Here is a 19,062-nt window from a genome sequence, read left to right as displayed (position 1 = left end):
TGGAACAATAGCAAATATTATGTAAGTAGAGAATTGAAAAGCAATTCTGATTTGGGGTTTGCCCTCTTGCTTTCCCTTGGAATCCTAAGAATGCCATGTGACTGAGCCAGGGCTAGTCTGCTGGAGGAGGAGAGACCACACAGAGAGGACCCTCATCTGCCCAGGCTTACCAGTCATGAACCAGCTGGCCCCAGTCTTTGCAGAGGCTGACCACAAGTGAACACATAAGGCCAGCTGAGATTAGCCAAGCCTGGCCCAGACTAGAAGAGCTGCACAGCTCAGCTCGAATTTCTGACCCAGAGAATCATAACCTAAATAAACAGTTATTGTTTTAAGTCACTAGGTTTGGGGGGTGGTTTATTATAGTATAATACATAACTGATATATTGTTTCTCCATAACTATTTTTTACCCCCTTACTAGAATGTTCTCAGGTTAGTAAATTTATTTCCCCCAAATACTTTACTTTATGGCATAGCTCTACCAAGTAAGTGCTAAAGGACTATTTGGAATAGTTACCACTGTGAAACAGGGCAACAATTTCCCCATCAACTTAGAAGTAGCCAGTCATCATGTATCGAGATGCTTAGATGGAGTTACCATATAACTTATCATATGGACTGCTTTCTTTTGGAGAGTCAAAGGGGTCCTAGTTAATTTTGTTGGGAAAACCAGGATTTATGGTTCCCCTACTTAGAAGGCACTGCCTAGAATATGTTTAGCTATTAGAAAAGAGAGCCTGGCAGGAACAAAAGACATTGTTAATATTCATGTATAAAAATGAAACTCCAGACTTAGGTTGATAGCAGACCATGAAGTATAAGAAAACGGCAGTGTGAGGTGTCTAGGTGAGTCACATAGTTTTAAAGATAGAGGGTCAGAGTGATACCAGGGCAGCGCTGCCCTTTGCGGCAATTCTTTAGGTGCCATAAGGTATAATCAGAGAACAATGATGCTTACGACCAGGTGATGGGAACCTTACTGCTGTGGCCACAGTGCCCTTTGTCCCATGCTGACTGGAGAGCCCTGTGCTGGCTCTGCTGCAGGAGGCCCCTGGGCTGCCCACTTTCCAGGTGCTCACCTCCACCAGGTGTGGCGCCACAAGACTCCAGCAGCGCATCACGTGGAACAGGGGCCTCGCTTTGCTCTGCACGATCCTCAGCATGGCGTCCCCCAGGCGGAACAGGTGGAGGGCACTTTTTCGGTCTTGGGTGGATTTCACTTCTCCTACAGGAAGGTAAGACCATGAAAGCCATCAATCCAAAACTCAGAAATAGTTTGACCTGTTCAAGCATGGAGAGAGGATGAAAATCAAAGAGCCATACTCAGATCAGTGGGATTATTCGATATGAATTTACCAAGACAGGACAGGAGCCTGGATTCAAGAAAGAACAGGTGATTCACTTAACAAAGCCAGGGCCCACCTCTCCTGTTCACTGTAGCATCCCTGACATTTACACGTGTCAGGCAAACAATGCTTGTTGATAAGGAGGAATGATGTCGTGGTTAAGTAGAAGGGCCAGGGAATCGGCTGCCTAGGCCCAAATCCTGGCTCCATCATGTAGCAGTTGGGTTACGATGGACCAGAAGTTTACCTCTCTAATCCACAGTTTCTCATTGTAAAAGTGGGGATAAGAGTACCTACTTCTTAAAGTTTCTTCAAGGATGAAATGTGATAATGCTCATAACGTACTTAGCACAGGGCCTGGCACAGACTACTTGCCCCACACACTTAGTTATACTGTTACTGTTGTTATCGTCCCCATCCTTTACCGCCACCATCCACTTGGTCAATGCTTAATGGTACCTCTGAAGCCCTTGCCAAGCAGGTCAGGCCCCTTTGCACCCAATAACATGCGATCTAACCTCTGTCTTGCTTCCGTACAATCCTTGCCTACTCGGACCTCTTGCTACTTCTCTGCCACTGTCACCTTAGTCTCCTCCACTCTCTTTCTGCCCATGTGTTCCTGCTTCTCCCATACAGCTACAAAATACTGATCACGATCAGCCTCTTCCAAACAGAATGTGCCTTTCTAAGTCGTCTTGCCGTATCAAATAAACTTCAAGATGACAGTACCAAAAATCACTGACATTTACTGATTGTTTACTCTGCATCAGACATTGTGTTGGCTCTTCGTGTCTTTAATCACTCTTATTTTTATTGAAGTATAGTCGATATACGATGTGTTCATTTCTGCTGTACAGCAAAGTGATTGAGTTATACACATATATACATTCTTTTTTATATTCTTCTCCATTATGGATTATCATAGGATATTGAATATAGTTCCCTGTGCTATACGGTAGTACTTTGCTCTTTATCCATCCTGTATATAATAGTTTGTATCTGCTAATCCCGAACTCCCACTCCATCCCTCTCCCACCCCTCACCTTGGCAACCACAAGTCTGTTCTCTATGTCTGTAATCACTTTAATTTTAAAAGCAACCCTTAAGAAGTAAATGTAACTACTGCCATGTACAGATTAAAAAACTGCAGATCAGAAAGGTGAACCAACTTGCCTAAAATGACGCAGCTGGTAAGTAGTGACGGCAGCATTTTAACTTGGATCTGATTGATTCCAAAGCCAATGCTTCTTCCCCCTAGGTCTGCTGCCTCTTCCTGACCCTCACTGCTCATTGTTTTTTGTAAGCTCGGAGTCTGCTGATTTCTCCATGCAGAAGACTCTGAAAGTGGTCCCTGGGCTCAGAGATGCTCCGGCAGTTGGCTGGATCTGGGAGGTTGGCTTTATATAGCTAAGGTTTTAAAGTCTATTAAAAACTCATGGGAAAGGACTATGGTTCTCAAATTAGAATCTGCAGTAAGAATCAAAATTCCTGATGATGGAAGGAACTCGGAGGTTGTGCACTTCAACCTGCCACCAGTGCGATTCTGGCCCACGGCTCTGTGACTCTGCCATGGGGACAAGGTACTCACTGTTATAGCACAACAACCCTGGCTGCTGATGGACAGCTGAGTTTGTGAGCAACCTGCCACCCACTTGGGACGCCTGGTGATTCAGTACAGCTCTACCCCCTCTTCCACGTGCTGGCCTTCAAGAGGGCCTTCATCTGGCCGCATCCGTGAGGACAGCGATACTGACCCACCGTTAAAGGGAGATGCCATGAGAGCAGTTTTTCTAAGAGTGGCCTGAGGCTTCTGTCAAGCCTTCCATTTTTCTCTCCCAGGCCCTTCTGAAATTAGAAGCTGCTTCTGCAAGTAGGCTGGACTAAGGCAGGTGTGTGCTTTGTGATACGGAGAGGAGTTCCTACCCTCATGTGAAGCTATCTGCACCCTGAGGAGCCACACCGTTTCTACATCACAAGCACAAGTTTTAGCAGAACATAGTCCAGCTCCAGCGGTAATACCTGCAACAGTGGTGGCAGCAACATTTCCAATGACAAAGAATGACACCCCACGCAAACCACCAACCCCCATCTGCCACGATCGTGCCTCAACACCAGATGACAAATTTTCACTCAAGCCAAGGTGACTGTGTACGAAGGGAATGTTGGTTCAAGTCTTTAGGCAGGCTGTTGATATCAGAGATCTGGGCTGTTTCCTGCTAACCTCATGGCACAGTTTCTGCCGGGAAAGAATTACCTGGCATTGCCAATGAGTAATCAACTGTTTCTGTAACGGAATGGAAAAGCTGGGACTGTGATGCTTTCTTCAGCTGGTAAAGAAAACCTCCCAGAGCCATGAGGTTCAACTTATCTGTAGCATCTTCAAAGAGCCTGGATGAAACAAAAAGACTTGTTACTTGGAAACAATTCAGCAAAGTCTTTATGGCAGAATGATTATGGTAATTTTCTTAGATGTGATTAATGAAAATGTGTAAACACTGTGAAGAAATGTACAGTATTATATCTGTATTATGTATTATAAATGTATATAAATGTATTATAAATAATGTATTATATAATAATGTATTACGTCTCTTATTACTGAGTACAAGTCTACTCTAAGATTCTAATCTGAAGGGCACAGACCATATTTAAAAAAATAATCTTTGTAGCTCCATGGCCTAGCTCAGCTGAGATGGGCACTCGTAAAACATTTGGCAAGAAGTTGAAAGATGGCAAAGCATCGTTCCCAGAAACTGAAAAACTGGGAATGGAATTCTTACAATTTCACAAGCTATGTTAAAGAAAAAACGCAGCAAGTTAATCAAGGCTTTTGTTGGGCTACAACTGGCGAGTTTAATGCTGGGCTTGGCTCTGAGGAGGATTCAGAAGCAGAGTAAACTTGATCTGTAAGCCCCCCAGGGGCAGGGACTGACCTTCTTACCCCTCTGACTCATGCACCCAGAGCCCTGGACATGGTGAAGCTCAAGCATGTACTGGAATAATGAATATTCCCTAACATAAAGGACTTTGCAGGTTCTTTTTGTTTTCCACTCTGTTGGGCATAGACATTTCTAGAAGGAGTTAGGGAGAAGGAGGTAAGCACAGGTAGCAGGGCTTAGAGGAGGCTGAGGCTCACTGGCACTTGGAATGTTGGGATCAAACACCAGTTTATGTGGCACATGAGGAATGAGGCGAGCCAGCCTCCCTCTCCTCTGGGGTCATCCTGATGCCTGCCCTCCAAATCCGCGGTGACACGAGAAGAGGAAGCAGCCCTATGGGGTGCCATGTTCTGGGTAAGGGAGAGTGTCTCCAATAGGAACCGAATAACAAAGCCCTTGTGAAGGGATAATACAAGGCACACAAGTTTGAAGATGGGAATCAGTGGATTAATCAGTCACAAATTATCTAAACAAATATATTTTTCTTGTTTTGTAATTTCAACACCATTTGGTTTCTGGATCCCATTAATCATTTCTTCTTCCTCTCTCCTAGTAGGAAAAGAGTGGTGAATATTATATCCCGTCTGACACCTGTATACCACTTTCCAGCTTCCCAAACACTTTCACAGCCACCCTGTTGGATAGACAGGAAGAAGGGATTATTGTACCAAATCAGTAGATGAAGAAACTGAATCTCAGTGCAACTATTTACACAGACCCAACCCTGCAGTTGGTTGGCGTCAAAGCCAGGAATGAACTCGAGTCTTCTGAGCCCAGCCAGCGATGCTCCTCCCACATCTCTACGCCCTTGCTGTCCATCCTCCCATGTGAACTTCACTGCGCCTGTGCTGGGTCGTCTGGGGCACAGCCGCCAAGTGTGGAAGCGTGAAGTGGGATGGTCTCCATGTGAAGGTGACCAAAGCACTTTCCGCATCAAGAAGGGCCACCTCAGTTCAGAAAAGCAGATAACAGGAAAGAGGGGGCTCATTCTTGTCTAGTTTCTTGTGCAGCCACAGGAACAAGTAGCCAAATAATCACAATATATTATCATTTGTACATAGCTCACAAATATTAGTACATTAGTGTAATTCTGCACAGGCAGAAAGAAAAACCTTTTTGAAGACAAATTGGGACAAATGTTGACCTTAGCCTTATTATACTAGGGGAACAAATGGTATCTATTAGTCTTGCAATAAATTCTTAAATGTTTTAAGATTGCATTTTCTCTAATAAATATGCATTTTTTTTTTTTTTTTAAAGAAGGAGGACCACCTAACAGTTGGAATTACTGATGATTCCTCCCTCTACATCTTCATGTGACTGCTGGGCATCAATTTAGATCACACTCCTGGGTGCAGGATTTTAAAATATTATCATAAAGATAGCAAATGTTTACTATTTGCCAAGCTCTGTCCAACTACTTCCAGCAAACTAATTAATTTAACCTTATGGCTAGCCTGTGAGAGTTACGCTACTTTATGGCCCTATTCTACGATGAGAAAGCAAGGCCTGTGGAAGTTGCCTGTGGTCAGAGTAAGTGCAGAGCCTTCGCCCCCCGGTTGCCTGACCCCGCCCCTGAGCCTCCAGCCTTAGTCACTAGACAAAAGAGTTCATTGTGAGTGTGCAGCGTGATGGCAGACAGAGACGTACTTGAAAAAAATTACAAGAGGCTTCAATGACTGGCTAACAAATTAAGTTGTCCTGGGGATGATTTTGAGAGCAGAGAGGAGCATGTGGTGTGGCCAGCAGACGATGGGTGCTCTTTGAGGGACAGCCCCCCGGGGCGTGGTGGGAACAGCGCGCACCTGTCGGCCTGGGTGGAGAGCGTGAGCACGACCTTGGCGGCACTGCTGCCCGTCATGAGGCTGCCCCCACGGAAGTCGGAGGCTCGGCCTCGGCTGCCTTCCCGGACGAGTTCCTGGATGGAGAGGGGCTGGATGACGGGGGCCGCGCTCAGGGAGCTCCCCTGCTCCAGGCTCTGCTCTTGGGGTGAGCCCTCGCTCTCCGGGTCCCCGAGGAGTCCGCCTCTGGGGGCCTTCTGAGGCTGGCTGATGGTCAGTGGGGGCCGAGAGGTGCCGTCGCTGAAGTGGGTATGCTCCAACGTGCCCACATACTCGCACACCCTGGAGAGAGTCACACACAGCAGCCGTTGAAAGTTGCAGCTCAGCTGGGCCCGCTCTGGCGACCCCACAGTGAGATACAAAGGAGCTGAGCCAGCCTTACAGTCCTCCTGAATTGTTCCCCTTCCTCCGGCGAGAGCCACTTCTCTCCCCCTCTCTCTCCACTCCCACTTCCTCTCTTCCCGCTATACATACTTTTGTTTGAGTTGGACCATACAGCCTGGAGGTGGGCTAAGGATTCCTCGGTGAAAGTTTGGGAACAGAGCTCTGTTTATCCTGGTACGTCCTGTCCAGCGTACTGGCTTATCAGGACTTTGGCTGTTTGAGTGAGTTTTCCCAAAGGGTCCTCTTCCCTCTCTCTCGTGCTCTAGTCAGGACTCGGGAAACATCTCCTCACTTTGAGATCCCAGAATGGGTGCGCATGTGGTGGACTGGCCCTCTGGCCACAATGGGCCCTCACTCAGGGGTTCCATCCAGCCATGTCCCACTGGGTCCTGATAGCTCCACGTAACCACTACTGGGGCAGGGGGTGAGGTAGTCACCTAATCACAGTAAACTCAGAGAAGAGTCACAACATATGGTACAGCTGCCAGCTTCCAAACTGTTCCCAATAGGACCTGGGACTAGAGACCCCTCACCCCAGAATAAGTCCAGTTACTAGGAAAGACTATCGTGGACAATCCACTCTGATGTTCCATAATCAGGCCATTTTCTGATTCCATAGAAATTGCTTGAGTGCAATTTAAGTCTTTCTCTTTTTGCCTGTGAAAGCAACAGAGAGTAGCGTGTCACCAGCCTCCACATTAAAACCCACTGTGCTCCAGGCCGATTCATGCTGGCCCTTCCACATGTTCCTCTCAAGATGAGTTTTTCAACCCTAGAATCATCTTTGAAAGTCGACCAACACGCACTCAAGGCTGTATTTGCTTTGAGGATGATAAACAGAGCCTAGATCTGGCCAGTGCTCTGGGAAAGACCTGGATGCCTGAGCCCTGCTGCGGGCCAACATCCTTCTCCTGACCGCCCTCCACCACTCGGCCAGAACTGAGCTTGTAGAGGCTGGGGTGTGTGCTGGGGAGATGGGCAAGAAAGACGCAGCCTCCCTGTGCCTGCTGCGGGTGGAGAGTGGTCCTCCCTTTGTCCGAGGTCCACCCGACCGCCAGTGCCAGGGAAGGCAGGCTTTTCTTCTTGGTCGTGGGAGGACTGTGGAGCTCTCACTTTTTTGCTTTACAAGTGCTGTGAACTGTGTAACTGATTGGGAGGTTCTTTTTACTTTGATACTACAAAGCCAAACTTTTGGCTGTCTTTGACACAATGTACTATTCTATTTTTTCCTTTGTCTAGCTAAATTAAAAGTAGGCAAACTGTACTTATGATATGTCCATGTAAGCTACCAAAAATCCTTCTTTCAATAAAAAGGACATTAATAAACATACAGCCATGTTATGTTGTTGACACATGACCAGGTTTTAGATCTGCCTAGTATTCACCTAACTTATGTGGTCTTTTACCAGCCTCTAGTTAAGAATCAGTTTTTCTTCCCTGGGACAATGTATCCGCCTCTCACAGACAATGTCAATGATAGTTCACAGTTTCCTAAATTCAGTTCTGTCACTCTGTTCTCTGAGACATACATTCAGTTGGGCCCTTATTCCCTCTTCTCTTTTTAACCTCTCATTTGGGGCTTTTCCAAACTCTGTGAATTACTGTGAACTGTTTACGTGCTGGCAGGTGCGGGGTTCTACCCCTTCCCCATGGCAGGCCCCCTCCCGGCCCTCCCCCCCACCGGCAGGCAGTGCCAGGCCTGCGGGACTGGGGATCCGGTCACACACCTGAACACGTGTGGCCAGCAGTCCGGGTTGTGGCTGCCCATCTCCAGGCCGACACTGAGGATGGCATCCATGCACAGGACGTGGGCTGTGTGCAGCCATACCCCCTGCAGCTTCCCGATCTGCTCCAGTTTCTGCTCCACTTTTAGTTTCACTGCGTCAGAAAGACATTCATTAGAATAACAGTCCAAGTAAGGGAGACAGAAGGGGAGGGAGAAAGGAGGGAAAGGAAAGAATGTGCTCTTGTGCAAGGGCAAAAGGAAACGGGGGATGTCACTGGATGTCACTGGCAGCGAGCCCTTCATTGGCAGGTCCCCGAGGCTCATCATGCAAACTCCCCAGCCCACAGGCCCCCAGACACTGGTGACCCCAGCCCCGGGGTTTCAGAAGTCCATGGATTCTGAGCTGGCAGGTACAGTTCCTCTGGGCCCACCCCTGGGATCTGGGTCAGTCACAGCAGTGAGGATGGGCTTCAAGTGCCAATCCCAGCTAAAGCCATCTGTGCCCAGACCCATCCTCTGCCCCTGTGTATTATCATATTGATAATAAGAATTCCTGGGCTTCCCAAGTCCTCTCTGCGGTTTATTTAATGTTAGGTGTTCATGAGGATGATCGTGTAAAACAACAAATGTATGTACACACTCAGCGCCATGATGACCGCTTTGTAACTGAAAATTCCCGTATCATTTCACTCCCTGAGTTTACGTTTATACTTGTGATCTTCAAATAATACTTTTTAAATTGTAGATAATGAATGAGAAAGGATGCAGAAGGTGACTGAAGGTGTCAATTACGCAAAATGCCAAGGCAAGGCCAAACGACAGCGTCCTCCATGAATTAAGGTGTCCAGTCACTGGAAGATGGGTCTAGTGGGAAAACTGAGCAATGGTCCAGAACCCAGAAACACAGCACGCTCACTACAGAGGAAGCCGAACCATGCTCCTACTGTAAAGGGCAAAGTGATTTTTAGCAAAGCAACATTTGTCTCACGGATGTGATATTGATTTTATCTTTTATTTGTCTATAATTCAAATACTAGCTCTGGTTTAAGAGTTTTTGAAGAACTTTAAATTTAAGTATTTTTATGTAACTTATAGTTGTACATTTTAAGTAAAAGTGTGATGCCCTTTTGCAGTTAACACTGGGGATGTGTAAGAGTTGCTTTGTTCTCACATGATTCTATTACTCAAGTTTGAAGAACACCAACCTAACCTGTTTTTCTCAGCTAAAAATGTGCTGACTCTTTCTGTGACTACCTATTTTACATACCTGATACATTGTTAGCACAAGTTGGACCAAGCTTCCAATTTTTCCTTGTTTGCTGTCTGCCATTTATCTTCCACTGCTATTAGAAAGGCCATTCTCGTGCTCGCTTCGGCAGCACATATACTAGAAAGGCCATTCTCTTTCCTTATATCTAGATAACCATCCACTTCATTGACTGACTAATTTTAACAAGTTAAAAATCAACCCTCTCCCAAGTTCACAAAGCTCAGGTTTTTCTCTGACAAGAGCAAAGCCTTCCTGAGCCTCCTCTCAGGGATTCCTCCATCGGTTTGATCCCCCCCTCAGAACCCTGGCCATTCTATCTTTCCCACTGTAGCCTGAGGGGGTCCTCAAATGTGCACCCTGGGAAGCTTCAAAGCCAGTGGCCAGAGGACGCCACAGGTGTGAATAGCTGAGCCAGGTGGGCCTCTGGCTAGCAGCCAGGTGCACTTTCCTAGTCGCCAGGAGCCAGTATGTCTCTTGTGTCCAGAGGGACCTATTGTGAGCAGTCTGGAGGGTCAGCCACGTAAAACTGACCCAAGCCTGTGGTCCAGCGGGATCTCATCACCAGTGGTATACAATACGCCGTGTATCACACATGCCAACAGGGACAAGTGTGTCTGCTCGTGTGTGTGGGCACGTGCAGACCTCACAAAGGCACCAGGTGGATTCTAGCCCTTCTGCTGTTACCTTGTGCTATGGCATCACCGGGCTCCTGGATTTCCCTTTCCTCTTTCTCTTCCTGGACACAGGAGGCAGCTGCCATCTGGGCGAGGGCTGACGCACAGTTGGCTGCAACTCCTTTAGAGGAAACAAACAATCACCCCTTAACTGAGTCTATTCTCTAACCACTCACCTGGCAGAAGCACTTCTAAAAGACTTGTTGTCCACTAGGGCCGTTCCTAATGTGTTCCTCGGGAACACCCCTCGGGCCACGGGTCAGGGATACCGTGTCCGCCATACCTAGAGCACAGCTCAGCCGTGCTGCTTTCCGCAGCCCATCGAGGCTCATGCAGATGGCATCGCGTTCTTTTTGGTTCTGTTCTTTGATGCCTTCAGCTCCCAGAATGAAGGCCAGCCCTTTGGAGCTCCCCGCCATTCGGCCGGTCAGGGGGGTTGATAAAGTGTCGATCAAGTTCTTCCAGCAGCCAACCAGAATGTAGCGAGCGAACGCCACACCTAGAACGTGAAGGGGTGTGGGTCACCTTCCGGAGATAAAACAACCTGGCGATGAACGGCCTGGGATCCTCTGACCATCACATTAGCATTATGGAGCCATGTGCAATTCTACTACAGGAAATACAATGGAAAGGGTTATATCGGATTGTGTTTCACTTTGTGCTGATAAATAATGAATGTTGCACCAGCAGCTGGACGATGCTAGTAACTTCCATCAGGTATTTTTCTGCCAAGATGAAATCTTAATTCATTTACGTCAGTACAGAAAGCTGCCACATAATAATTTAATTGCTGGTAACACGTGCGATGGATGTATATTCATAAACTCAAGAGCCAAGTCACTACCTGCCACTGTGGAGTCATCAATTCTCCTGCCCTGGGTGAAAGGAGACTCCATAGAAGCTGAGGCCATCAGCTGCCCTCCAATTGCACTGCTCTCTAAGCCATCGATATCTGTCAAGGAAAAAGGGCAAGGTTTTTTCTTTTCTTTTTAAAGAACACTCCAGTCAAAAACAAATGGCTACCACAATATTCATTTTCTTCCCAACAAACAGTCATGGGATCTGTTATGTACCAAGTATGTAGCAACCTTTTATCAGAATATTAAAATTTTTGTTTTATCCATTCAGTACAGTTTTCTTTCATTGCTAGAGCATTCTTCTGTGAGGCTGATGCGTTTTTTTATTTGAAAAAATAAAGATAAACTCTGATACCTCTGTTGCTAGAAAATCTATTGATTTAGAATATTTTGATCTTTGCATACTCGCTTTTATTCAAAATCGTGGCATTATTCCCACATTTTATATGTACAGGTTACTCCAACATGGATCTGTTTTTCAGAGCTTCCTCAAAAGAATTAAGAGGAGGATAAGCCTCTTTGGTCAGATAATCATATAGTCTGATTGGAAAGCACAATATCTTACTAAAAATACCTTACAATTTTCAAAGTGTTTTCACATAACATTTTTTTCATTAGATCTTCCCAACAACTCCAAGTACGTAGGCAGGGTAGGTATTACCTTTCCTTATTTCACAGAGGAAGAAATAAGTATTCAAAGTAGGTAAATCGCCCACATCCTGAGGCTGGCAAAGGAAGGAATTAGACTTAGTATTCACGTCTTCTGACACCCATCCAGGTCTCCTTCCATGACACCAAACTTCAGCTCAATATGGGATTCTAATTCACCCTGTTTAAATTTTTGTTAAAATATACTCTCATCTACAGAATTAGTTCAACGAACCATTCCTTAACATACTGGTAAGAAGAGACTGGCCTGGGTTGAGAGGGCTGGGCTTCAATTCAGCCTTGCCTCTGAATTAAGTAGTCTTGTAGCCTTGGGCCAGGTACTCCATTCTCTGGGCCCCAAATTCCTCAGTAAAAAGGAGGTAACCATTGGAGGAGTGACCATGGAGTAGAAGCATATGCATTTGAATACAACTAACATAGGTGAATGCACCACAGAGGGGACGGGAGAAGAGGGTAACATAAGCTTATTCCCTGACTTTAGAACTTCACCTTCACCCCAGTAGGGTGAGACTTGCATGGTGTTTGAAAATTATTTCATTGTATCTTTGATTCTTACAGTAACTCCAGGAAGTCTAGAGACTTCTGGTAACACATCTCTTTGAAAGTTGCTCAGAGAATGGATTGTAAAAGTTCTCACCTCAGTGAGAAAAAAATTTGTAACTATGACAGGTGATTGATGTTAACTAAACTTACTGTGATGGTCATTTTACCATATATGCATGTTATCAAATCATTATGTTGTACACCTGGGATTAACATGTCAATTACCTCTCAGTAAAACTGGGTGTGGGAGGGAAGGCAGGGAGAAATCTATAGGACTACTACAGTGGGAACAGAGCAGTTTCACTGAAATTAATTTGACTTATGGTCAAATGGTCTAATGACATTTGCCAGAAATTGCCACGTATCAAAGTTTTGTTTCCTACGTGCTAGGTAAAGGGCTGACGAATTCTAGTAACACAAAGCTTATCTAAGTGCTAAAATTCCACAATCTATAGAATACTTTGACATGACATGACGTGAGGAATGGCCACAGGTAGTACAGTGTTGATGACCAGGTTACCGCTGTTGCTTTTCCTTACACATAATGGAAAGATTAGACGGATGTTTCCAAGCTCTAGGTTAATTGCTGCTCAAATTCACTTGTCACTTCACACCTGAAATTTGCTACAAAGAATCACAGAACGTAATTCTGTTGAATTCTTATGAAAAGTCTCTGTTTCTCTATCATTAATCTAAAGTTAGATAACTTCCCTATGGATGAAGCAATTGAACTTACCGTTCCATTATAAAAGAGATGGCTGATTAACAGTGATGACTGACGAATACGGCTCCTGTGAAGAGCCTGTTATTTGTTCAATTTTTAAAATTTATTTATTTATTTATTTATGGCTGCATTGGGTCTTCATTGTTGCGCGCGGGCTTTCTCTAGTTGTGGCGAGCAGGCTTCTCATTGCAGTGGCTTCTCTTGCTGCGGAGCATGGGCTCTAGGTGCACGGGCTTCAGTAGTTGTGGCTCGTGGGCTCTAGAGCACAGGCTCAGTAGTTGTGGCGCACGGGCTTAGTTGCTCCGCGGCATGTGGGATCTTCCCAGACCAGGGCTTGAACCCAGGTCCGCTGCACTGGCAGGCAGATTCTTAACTACTGCGCCACCAGGGAAGTCCCTATTTGTTCATTTTTACATCTATTGTATGACTCCTTGTATTAAGATTCAGGGAAGAAATTCAGAGATTAATTTTGGCAGAAACTATGGTATTGAAATTAAAGCTGGCATGTTGAAGACCTTCATCTAAATTTCAAGGCACTTAGAAGCTCTGGACAGTACCTTTAATCTCAACCTGAAGCCAGTTTGTGCAGAGAGACGGAAACCAAGCATTGTTTACAGGTAGACTGAATAAACGTCTTGTAAATGTCTTCATAAATATGAATTCCTATTTTTCAAATGGATGTAAATATTATCATGATTAATAAAATACTAATTGGTCACTTGTCTGGTGATGATGGTCCGCAAGGCTTGGGACCCAGTCTTGCTTCCAATTCCATCCTAGTTCTGCAACCAACACTCCAAATGCCAGACAATGACCAAGACACTGCCTGCTATGGATAGACCTCACTGTATGTCTGACTCCCTGCCTGATTTCTAAATAGTGCCTTCCCCCAAATTCCTCAGTGTTGATCTCCACCTGTCAGTAGTTCACTCTGCCACCTTTGTAAGAGTGGCAACCATAGGCAATATAACATATCCTTTGGGACAACAGATTCTGCCTCCCAGCTGGACTGACCCAGGTTCCTGCTGGTGTGCCCTGTCCGGTGCAAAGCCGTGTTGAGCTGTGTGAGGACATACACACCACAGAGAGGGCAGGGAAGCTGTCCACGTAGGGCCATGCTCTACTTATCGCATCAGTGGGAGCCATGAAAAGATCACTCAGATAGAAACCAGTCTGGGAACTGGGATCAAATTTATTAAGGCTCCTGATGACCAGTCCAAACTTTTGAGCACTCCCCGATCTTGACCTGAATTGTAGTTATGCCATGCAGAGCCATGAGTGGCTGCTTTGGCCAAAACGTTGCCTTATGACCACACCCCATACTTCTCTTTATGTTCTCATATGATATTTCCAATAGTTAAATAGGATGCTAAAAACTCAAGACACTAAAGAAAAGATGCTGGGCAAGCTATTTTACATTCTTTCTTTTTTTTTGGGCCATGCTGCGTGGCTGGTGGGATCTTATTTCCCCGACCAGGGATTGAACCCAGGCCCCCTGCAGTGGAAGTGCAGAGTCCTAACGCCGGGCAATTCCCTTGCATTCTTTTTCACTCTGGTACAGCTGGGAAGGGAAGGGAGGATCTCTGATACCGACAAGAAATGGGGATGAAGCCAAGTTTAAAATCAATCATCTTACATTACTGGCAAATTCTCAGAAGCACTGAATGATACAGGGTATCTATGAGCATGTCAGAGTTTCCAGGAATAATTCTGGGCTTTGCGCCCAGACAGTACTTCATATCCCCAGAAGAGGTCTACAGTTTTATCCCAACAGACATAGGTGCTAAATAATTCCTAATCCAATGGGGCACAGTGAGCCTGCAGAGTCCCACGTGGAAAAAGGAAAGAACGTTCTTATGAGGTGAACTCATGACACGTCCCTGGAACGGCCATCAGCTGCCAGGGGGGCTTTGTGGGTGCTGCTTGAAACACTACTGCTTCCCTGAAAGCGGCTTTGAAGCGTGGGCCCTCCCCACCCCACCGAGTGCCATGGAGCCGTGCAAGGAGCCACTGACCAGTCAGCATGGTGATGAGGGGAAGGCTGTTGTCCTCGGGGCTGCCCCAGTAGCCGGCTTCTCCGAGCATGTTTCTGTCGAGAACCTGGTGGTAAAGTTCCTCGATCCAGGCCTGGGAGAAGACCATCAGCACCCCGCTGGTCTGGACCTGCTTCATGAACTCTTTCTGCAGAGAAGACCACACGAGAAGGTGACCAGATGTGATCCCTTGCAAACAAACAGGCTCTCGTGTTCCTCTGCCGCCTCTTCCCGTCCCGAGTCACTGAGTCACCGCTTATGGGAAAAACACAACCTTGTCGACTGGGGGACAGAGGGTGGCGAGGGAAGCGGAAACTGCAATGGAAAAGCCCCAAACTTCATGAAGGTCCTTTCATTTATGTAATCTTTTTAAGAAACCCTGTAGAAGGAGTAGGGATACTACATTTTATATTTTTGCTCTTTGACATGTGGGAGGATTGGAAAATGCACAGAAATGTTTCACAGAGCACCTCCTTCTTACTGTCCCATCAGCAGCAGAGGTGGCATGTCCTCCCTGAAGGACATATGTGTCTCAAGAGATACTTGACTTACACTCATGAAGCCACCACTTACCCTCGGAAACATACAATTTGTCAATCATTTATCAAACAAATGATTGCTGATCCCTTAATGTCGCTCCATGGATTTAGGCTCTCGAACTGGTACCAGGGTCTGCCACGGAGGGGTCTGCTCACGCCAGGGAGCCAACCACGAAGAATCCTCATCACTGTCATCACCTCACAGGAGGTGTTCTGTTATTAGTGACCTTAGCTCTGGGTCCGAGCGGGTCTTGGTATATTTTGGAACTCAGTGAAGGGTTTTTGTAGCAGCATGCCTGCATTTTCTGCAAAGGGGACCACTCTCCGCACATCTCCTGCTGTCACTTAACACGCTGATTACGTTTCTGAATATGTCTTACACGCGTGTGTTTAATGCCACTGGATGAAGTTACTGGGCCACTGGTACGCAGCCCCTTCCAGGCACACGGGGTTCTTTACTCCTGGAGCTAGGTGGGTAGCTCTGCGGCTCACCGAGCGTGCAAATTGCACAACAGTTCCTGGGCATCGCGTCCGCCCACCCTCCACAGCCCCGCGGGCATCACGCATTCCAGATCAGTGTGAGATAGAACACACCGGCCATTCCTCTCGTGGCAGTGATGCTCGGGTGCCAGCCCAGACGCCGTCGCTGGTCCTCGGCGTGGCGGGGCGGAGACGCACACTCACCATGGTGCCTGGCGCCAGGACGGGCCGCTTCCGGTAGTAGTCGCCGTGGGAGAGCTTCAGGTTGAGCAGCAGGGCGCAGTGCGCGGCCGAGTACAGGCTGTCCGCGTTCATCAGCATCTGCAAGCCCAGGCTGCCGTTCCCGTCGAAGCCCGGGGAGTGCATCATGCCTGTGGGAGAGAACCCAGAGACCTCCAACACCACGCCTGGCAAGACCCGCTTAACGTCCGGCTTACCGCTTACGGAGAGCCACGAACCAATCCCAGGGAAGGGGCACCTCGGAGGGCATTTCTGTAAAGCAACGACAGCCAGCAAGGACTAGCATTCGGGCAGAGACGCGCCCTAGACTGGTGCGGAAGAGCATGCACTCCGGAGTGAACCTACTTGGGAAAATCTTTTTTGTTATTCACCGGGTGCTTTGGTAAAATCACTTAAAGCCTTCTTTACCTAGAAATAGGCAGAATAATTGATTGCCTGTCTCCTGCTCAAGCTCTCCAAATGACTTCCCATCACAATATAAAAAAACCCGACCCCGCCCCTCCCCTCAGCCACCCCAACCTGTCTGTTGTTCCTTGACCTCACCAAGCCTGGATGTGCCTCAGGGCCTTTGCATTTTTGCCTCTCCCCAGAATGGTCTCCCAAGATCTCTGGATGACTAGCGGCCTCGATTCTTTTCTTGAAATTAACTAATTTATTTTATTTTTGGCTGTGTTGGGTCTTTGTTGCTGTGCGCGGGCTTTCTCTAGTTGTGGCGAGAGGGGGCTACTCTTCGTTGCGGTGCGCGGGCTTCAGTAGTTGTGGCACACGGGCTCAGCAGTTGTGGCTTGTGGGCTCTAGAGCACAGGCTCAGTAGTTGTGGTGCTGCTCCGCGGCATGTGGGATCTTCCCAGACCAGGGCTCGAACCCAGGTCCCCTGCATTGGCAGGCGGATTCTTAACCACTGCGCCACCAGGGAAGCCCTGCCTCGATTCTTTTAGGGCTCTGCCCAGGTGTCAGCTTTTCACATACATTCCCCTTTAATTCTATCTAAAATAGCATCCCTCGTACCTACAACCATCCTCTGCAATATTGCCCCTCACCATGCGCTTTTCTTCATTGCCTTAACGGCATTTATTAATATATATATTTGTCTATTGTCTGCCATTACTACTATTATGTAAGACCTACAAGAGAGTGGAACTTTGTTCACTAGAGAACCTCAGTGCCTAGAACAGTGCCTGGTACATAGTAGATCCTTTAAAATTACTTGCTGGATGAATGAATAAGAATGAATGAAGAAGTTTGCTATGGCGACTAGATGCAATACACATTTAAGATGCTTAGTGAAGTAACTCGTAAGTACAAACTTTTCTAAAAGTAATAATGTTCCTCAAAAAGCTGAACACGGAATTACCATATGACCCAGCGGTTTTGCACTCTTAGGAGTGTACCCAGAAGAGCTGAAAACCAGAATTTGAACAGATACGTGTATGCCAGTGTTCACTGAAGCAACTAAAACAAATAATAGTGTAATAATAAATAAAAAACCTTTGAATTGGGCACTTTAAATGGGTGCATTGCATGGTATGTGAATTATATCTCAATAAAAGCTGTTAATCAATGAGGAAAGTTTCAAAATATGTATTAAAAAAGTTATTGGTTTCCCCCCAGCTATTGTTTTGAAACATTCTTTTATATTTCATAGTATGGTTTTCACTTTGAAAGCCTCCTGTGTTTTTCATAAATTAACTGTAAAAACAAAAACCAATGATACCTCATGCTCTAAAGATGGCCTCATTCAGCCAGAGAGAGTTGATGCCTAGGTCAAACTTACACAGACAGCTTGGGGTGACAAAAATTACCCAAGCCTGCTTCTCCTCATCTGGTACTATGTCTGCCCCAGTGCTACACTTGTTCCTACACTCTGAGGCTGGATTTAGGGATGTAGGTGAAACAGCCCATCCTGAATATGTGCATGCACATGACACGCACCTATATACTCTTCAGAGCATGTCTAAAATTATCCTGTAATCAAAAATGTGCCTCTTACATGAAGTGCAAAAATTCTCGGTCAAATAAGTGGGAAATACAAATGTCTAACTGGAATGGTTACTTATATATCTGTGAACTTCTTAATGAATATGCTGGTAAGAAGATATGAATCAGAAGAAGCTTTCAAAGCTGAGAAAACTTTAAGACCTCTGCTCTATTTGAGAACAGTGTAAACATTTTTTGGTGGGAGTAAGTATGTCTATTATCCCAACGAAACCACCAAGGCAGGCAAAGATTAGGCATTCCCTTTGCCTTCTGTATAGAGTTCGGTGAGAACTTTGCAGCTGCCTTACGAGATTCTTTTACTGAGAGTACTTGGCCCTGATGGTCCATAGGAATACTCCACCCTCTTAAGGTCCTGGTGGGTTGGTTCCAGTTCTCTGGAGTAGATAAAGCACAAGCGCAGTCTCCTTCCACAGTACACAGAAAGCAGCACGCAGTGCTGCTGGGTATTTAACTACCCTGGGTCACAGGTGAAAGGAATATTTGAGTCTAGCAACCGGCGGGGGGGGGAAGAATCTGCAAGTGGCTTTGATCTTAGACATCAGTAATAATTTCTTTTAAAATTTTGAAACCAACTATTTACCTTGGAATATGTTTTGGAACCTGAGCACATGCTCAGATGCTGAAAGTGAAAAAAGCTAATGTGTCTGCTGACATGAAGACCCAAATCATTAGCAGAGGTGTGACAAGGCCCTGGAAGTCACCGCTGGTGGCTATGCCGAGTTCTGAAATAATTTGTTAGATGTGTTAGGGGCAATCTGTTGGTACTGGCGTATATCTCTATGCAGATTAATTTCTTAC

General features: G+C 46.2%; 1 protein-coding gene across 3 annotated transcripts in view; it reads right to left on the bottom strand.

The window, feature by feature from the left end:
* Positions 1 to 19,062, bottom strand: part of ARFGEF3 (ARFGEF family member 3) — a 188,386-nt gene that overhangs the window by 52,527 nt on the left and 116,797 nt on the right. For all 3 annotated transcript variants that reach the window (XM_022557697.3, XM_022557705.3, XM_089922040.1), the window contains 9 exons: positions 16,231 to 16,397; positions 14,990 to 15,155; positions 11,026 to 11,133; positions 10,465 to 10,680; positions 10,192 to 10,302; positions 8,239 to 8,389; positions 6,092 to 6,409; positions 3,602 to 3,735; positions 1,081 to 1,226 (listed from right to left, as the gene is read on the bottom strand). In XM_022557697.3, coding sequence (XP_022413405.1) covers positions 1,081 to 1,226; positions 3,602 to 3,735; positions 6,092 to 6,409; positions 8,239 to 8,389; positions 10,192 to 10,302; positions 10,465 to 10,680; positions 11,026 to 11,133; positions 14,990 to 15,155; positions 16,231 to 16,397 — 1,517 coding nt within the window. The remainder of the gene's footprint in view (positions 1 to 1,080; positions 1,227 to 3,601; positions 3,736 to 6,091; positions 6,410 to 8,238; positions 8,390 to 10,191; positions 10,303 to 10,464; positions 10,681 to 11,025; positions 11,134 to 14,989; positions 15,156 to 16,230; positions 16,398 to 19,062) is intronic.

Source organism: Delphinapterus leucas, chromosome 12 (genome assembly GCF_059928025.1).
Source record: "Delphinapterus leucas isolate spDelLeu-1000000601 "Yukka" chromosome 12, BTC_Dleu_Yukka2, whole genome shotgun sequence".
Lineage (NCBI taxonomy): Eukaryota > Metazoa > Chordata > Mammalia > Artiodactyla > Monodontidae > Delphinapterus > Delphinapterus leucas.
Note: the sequence above shows the minus strand (reverse complement) of the source record. Positions and strands in the feature narration are given on the sequence as shown.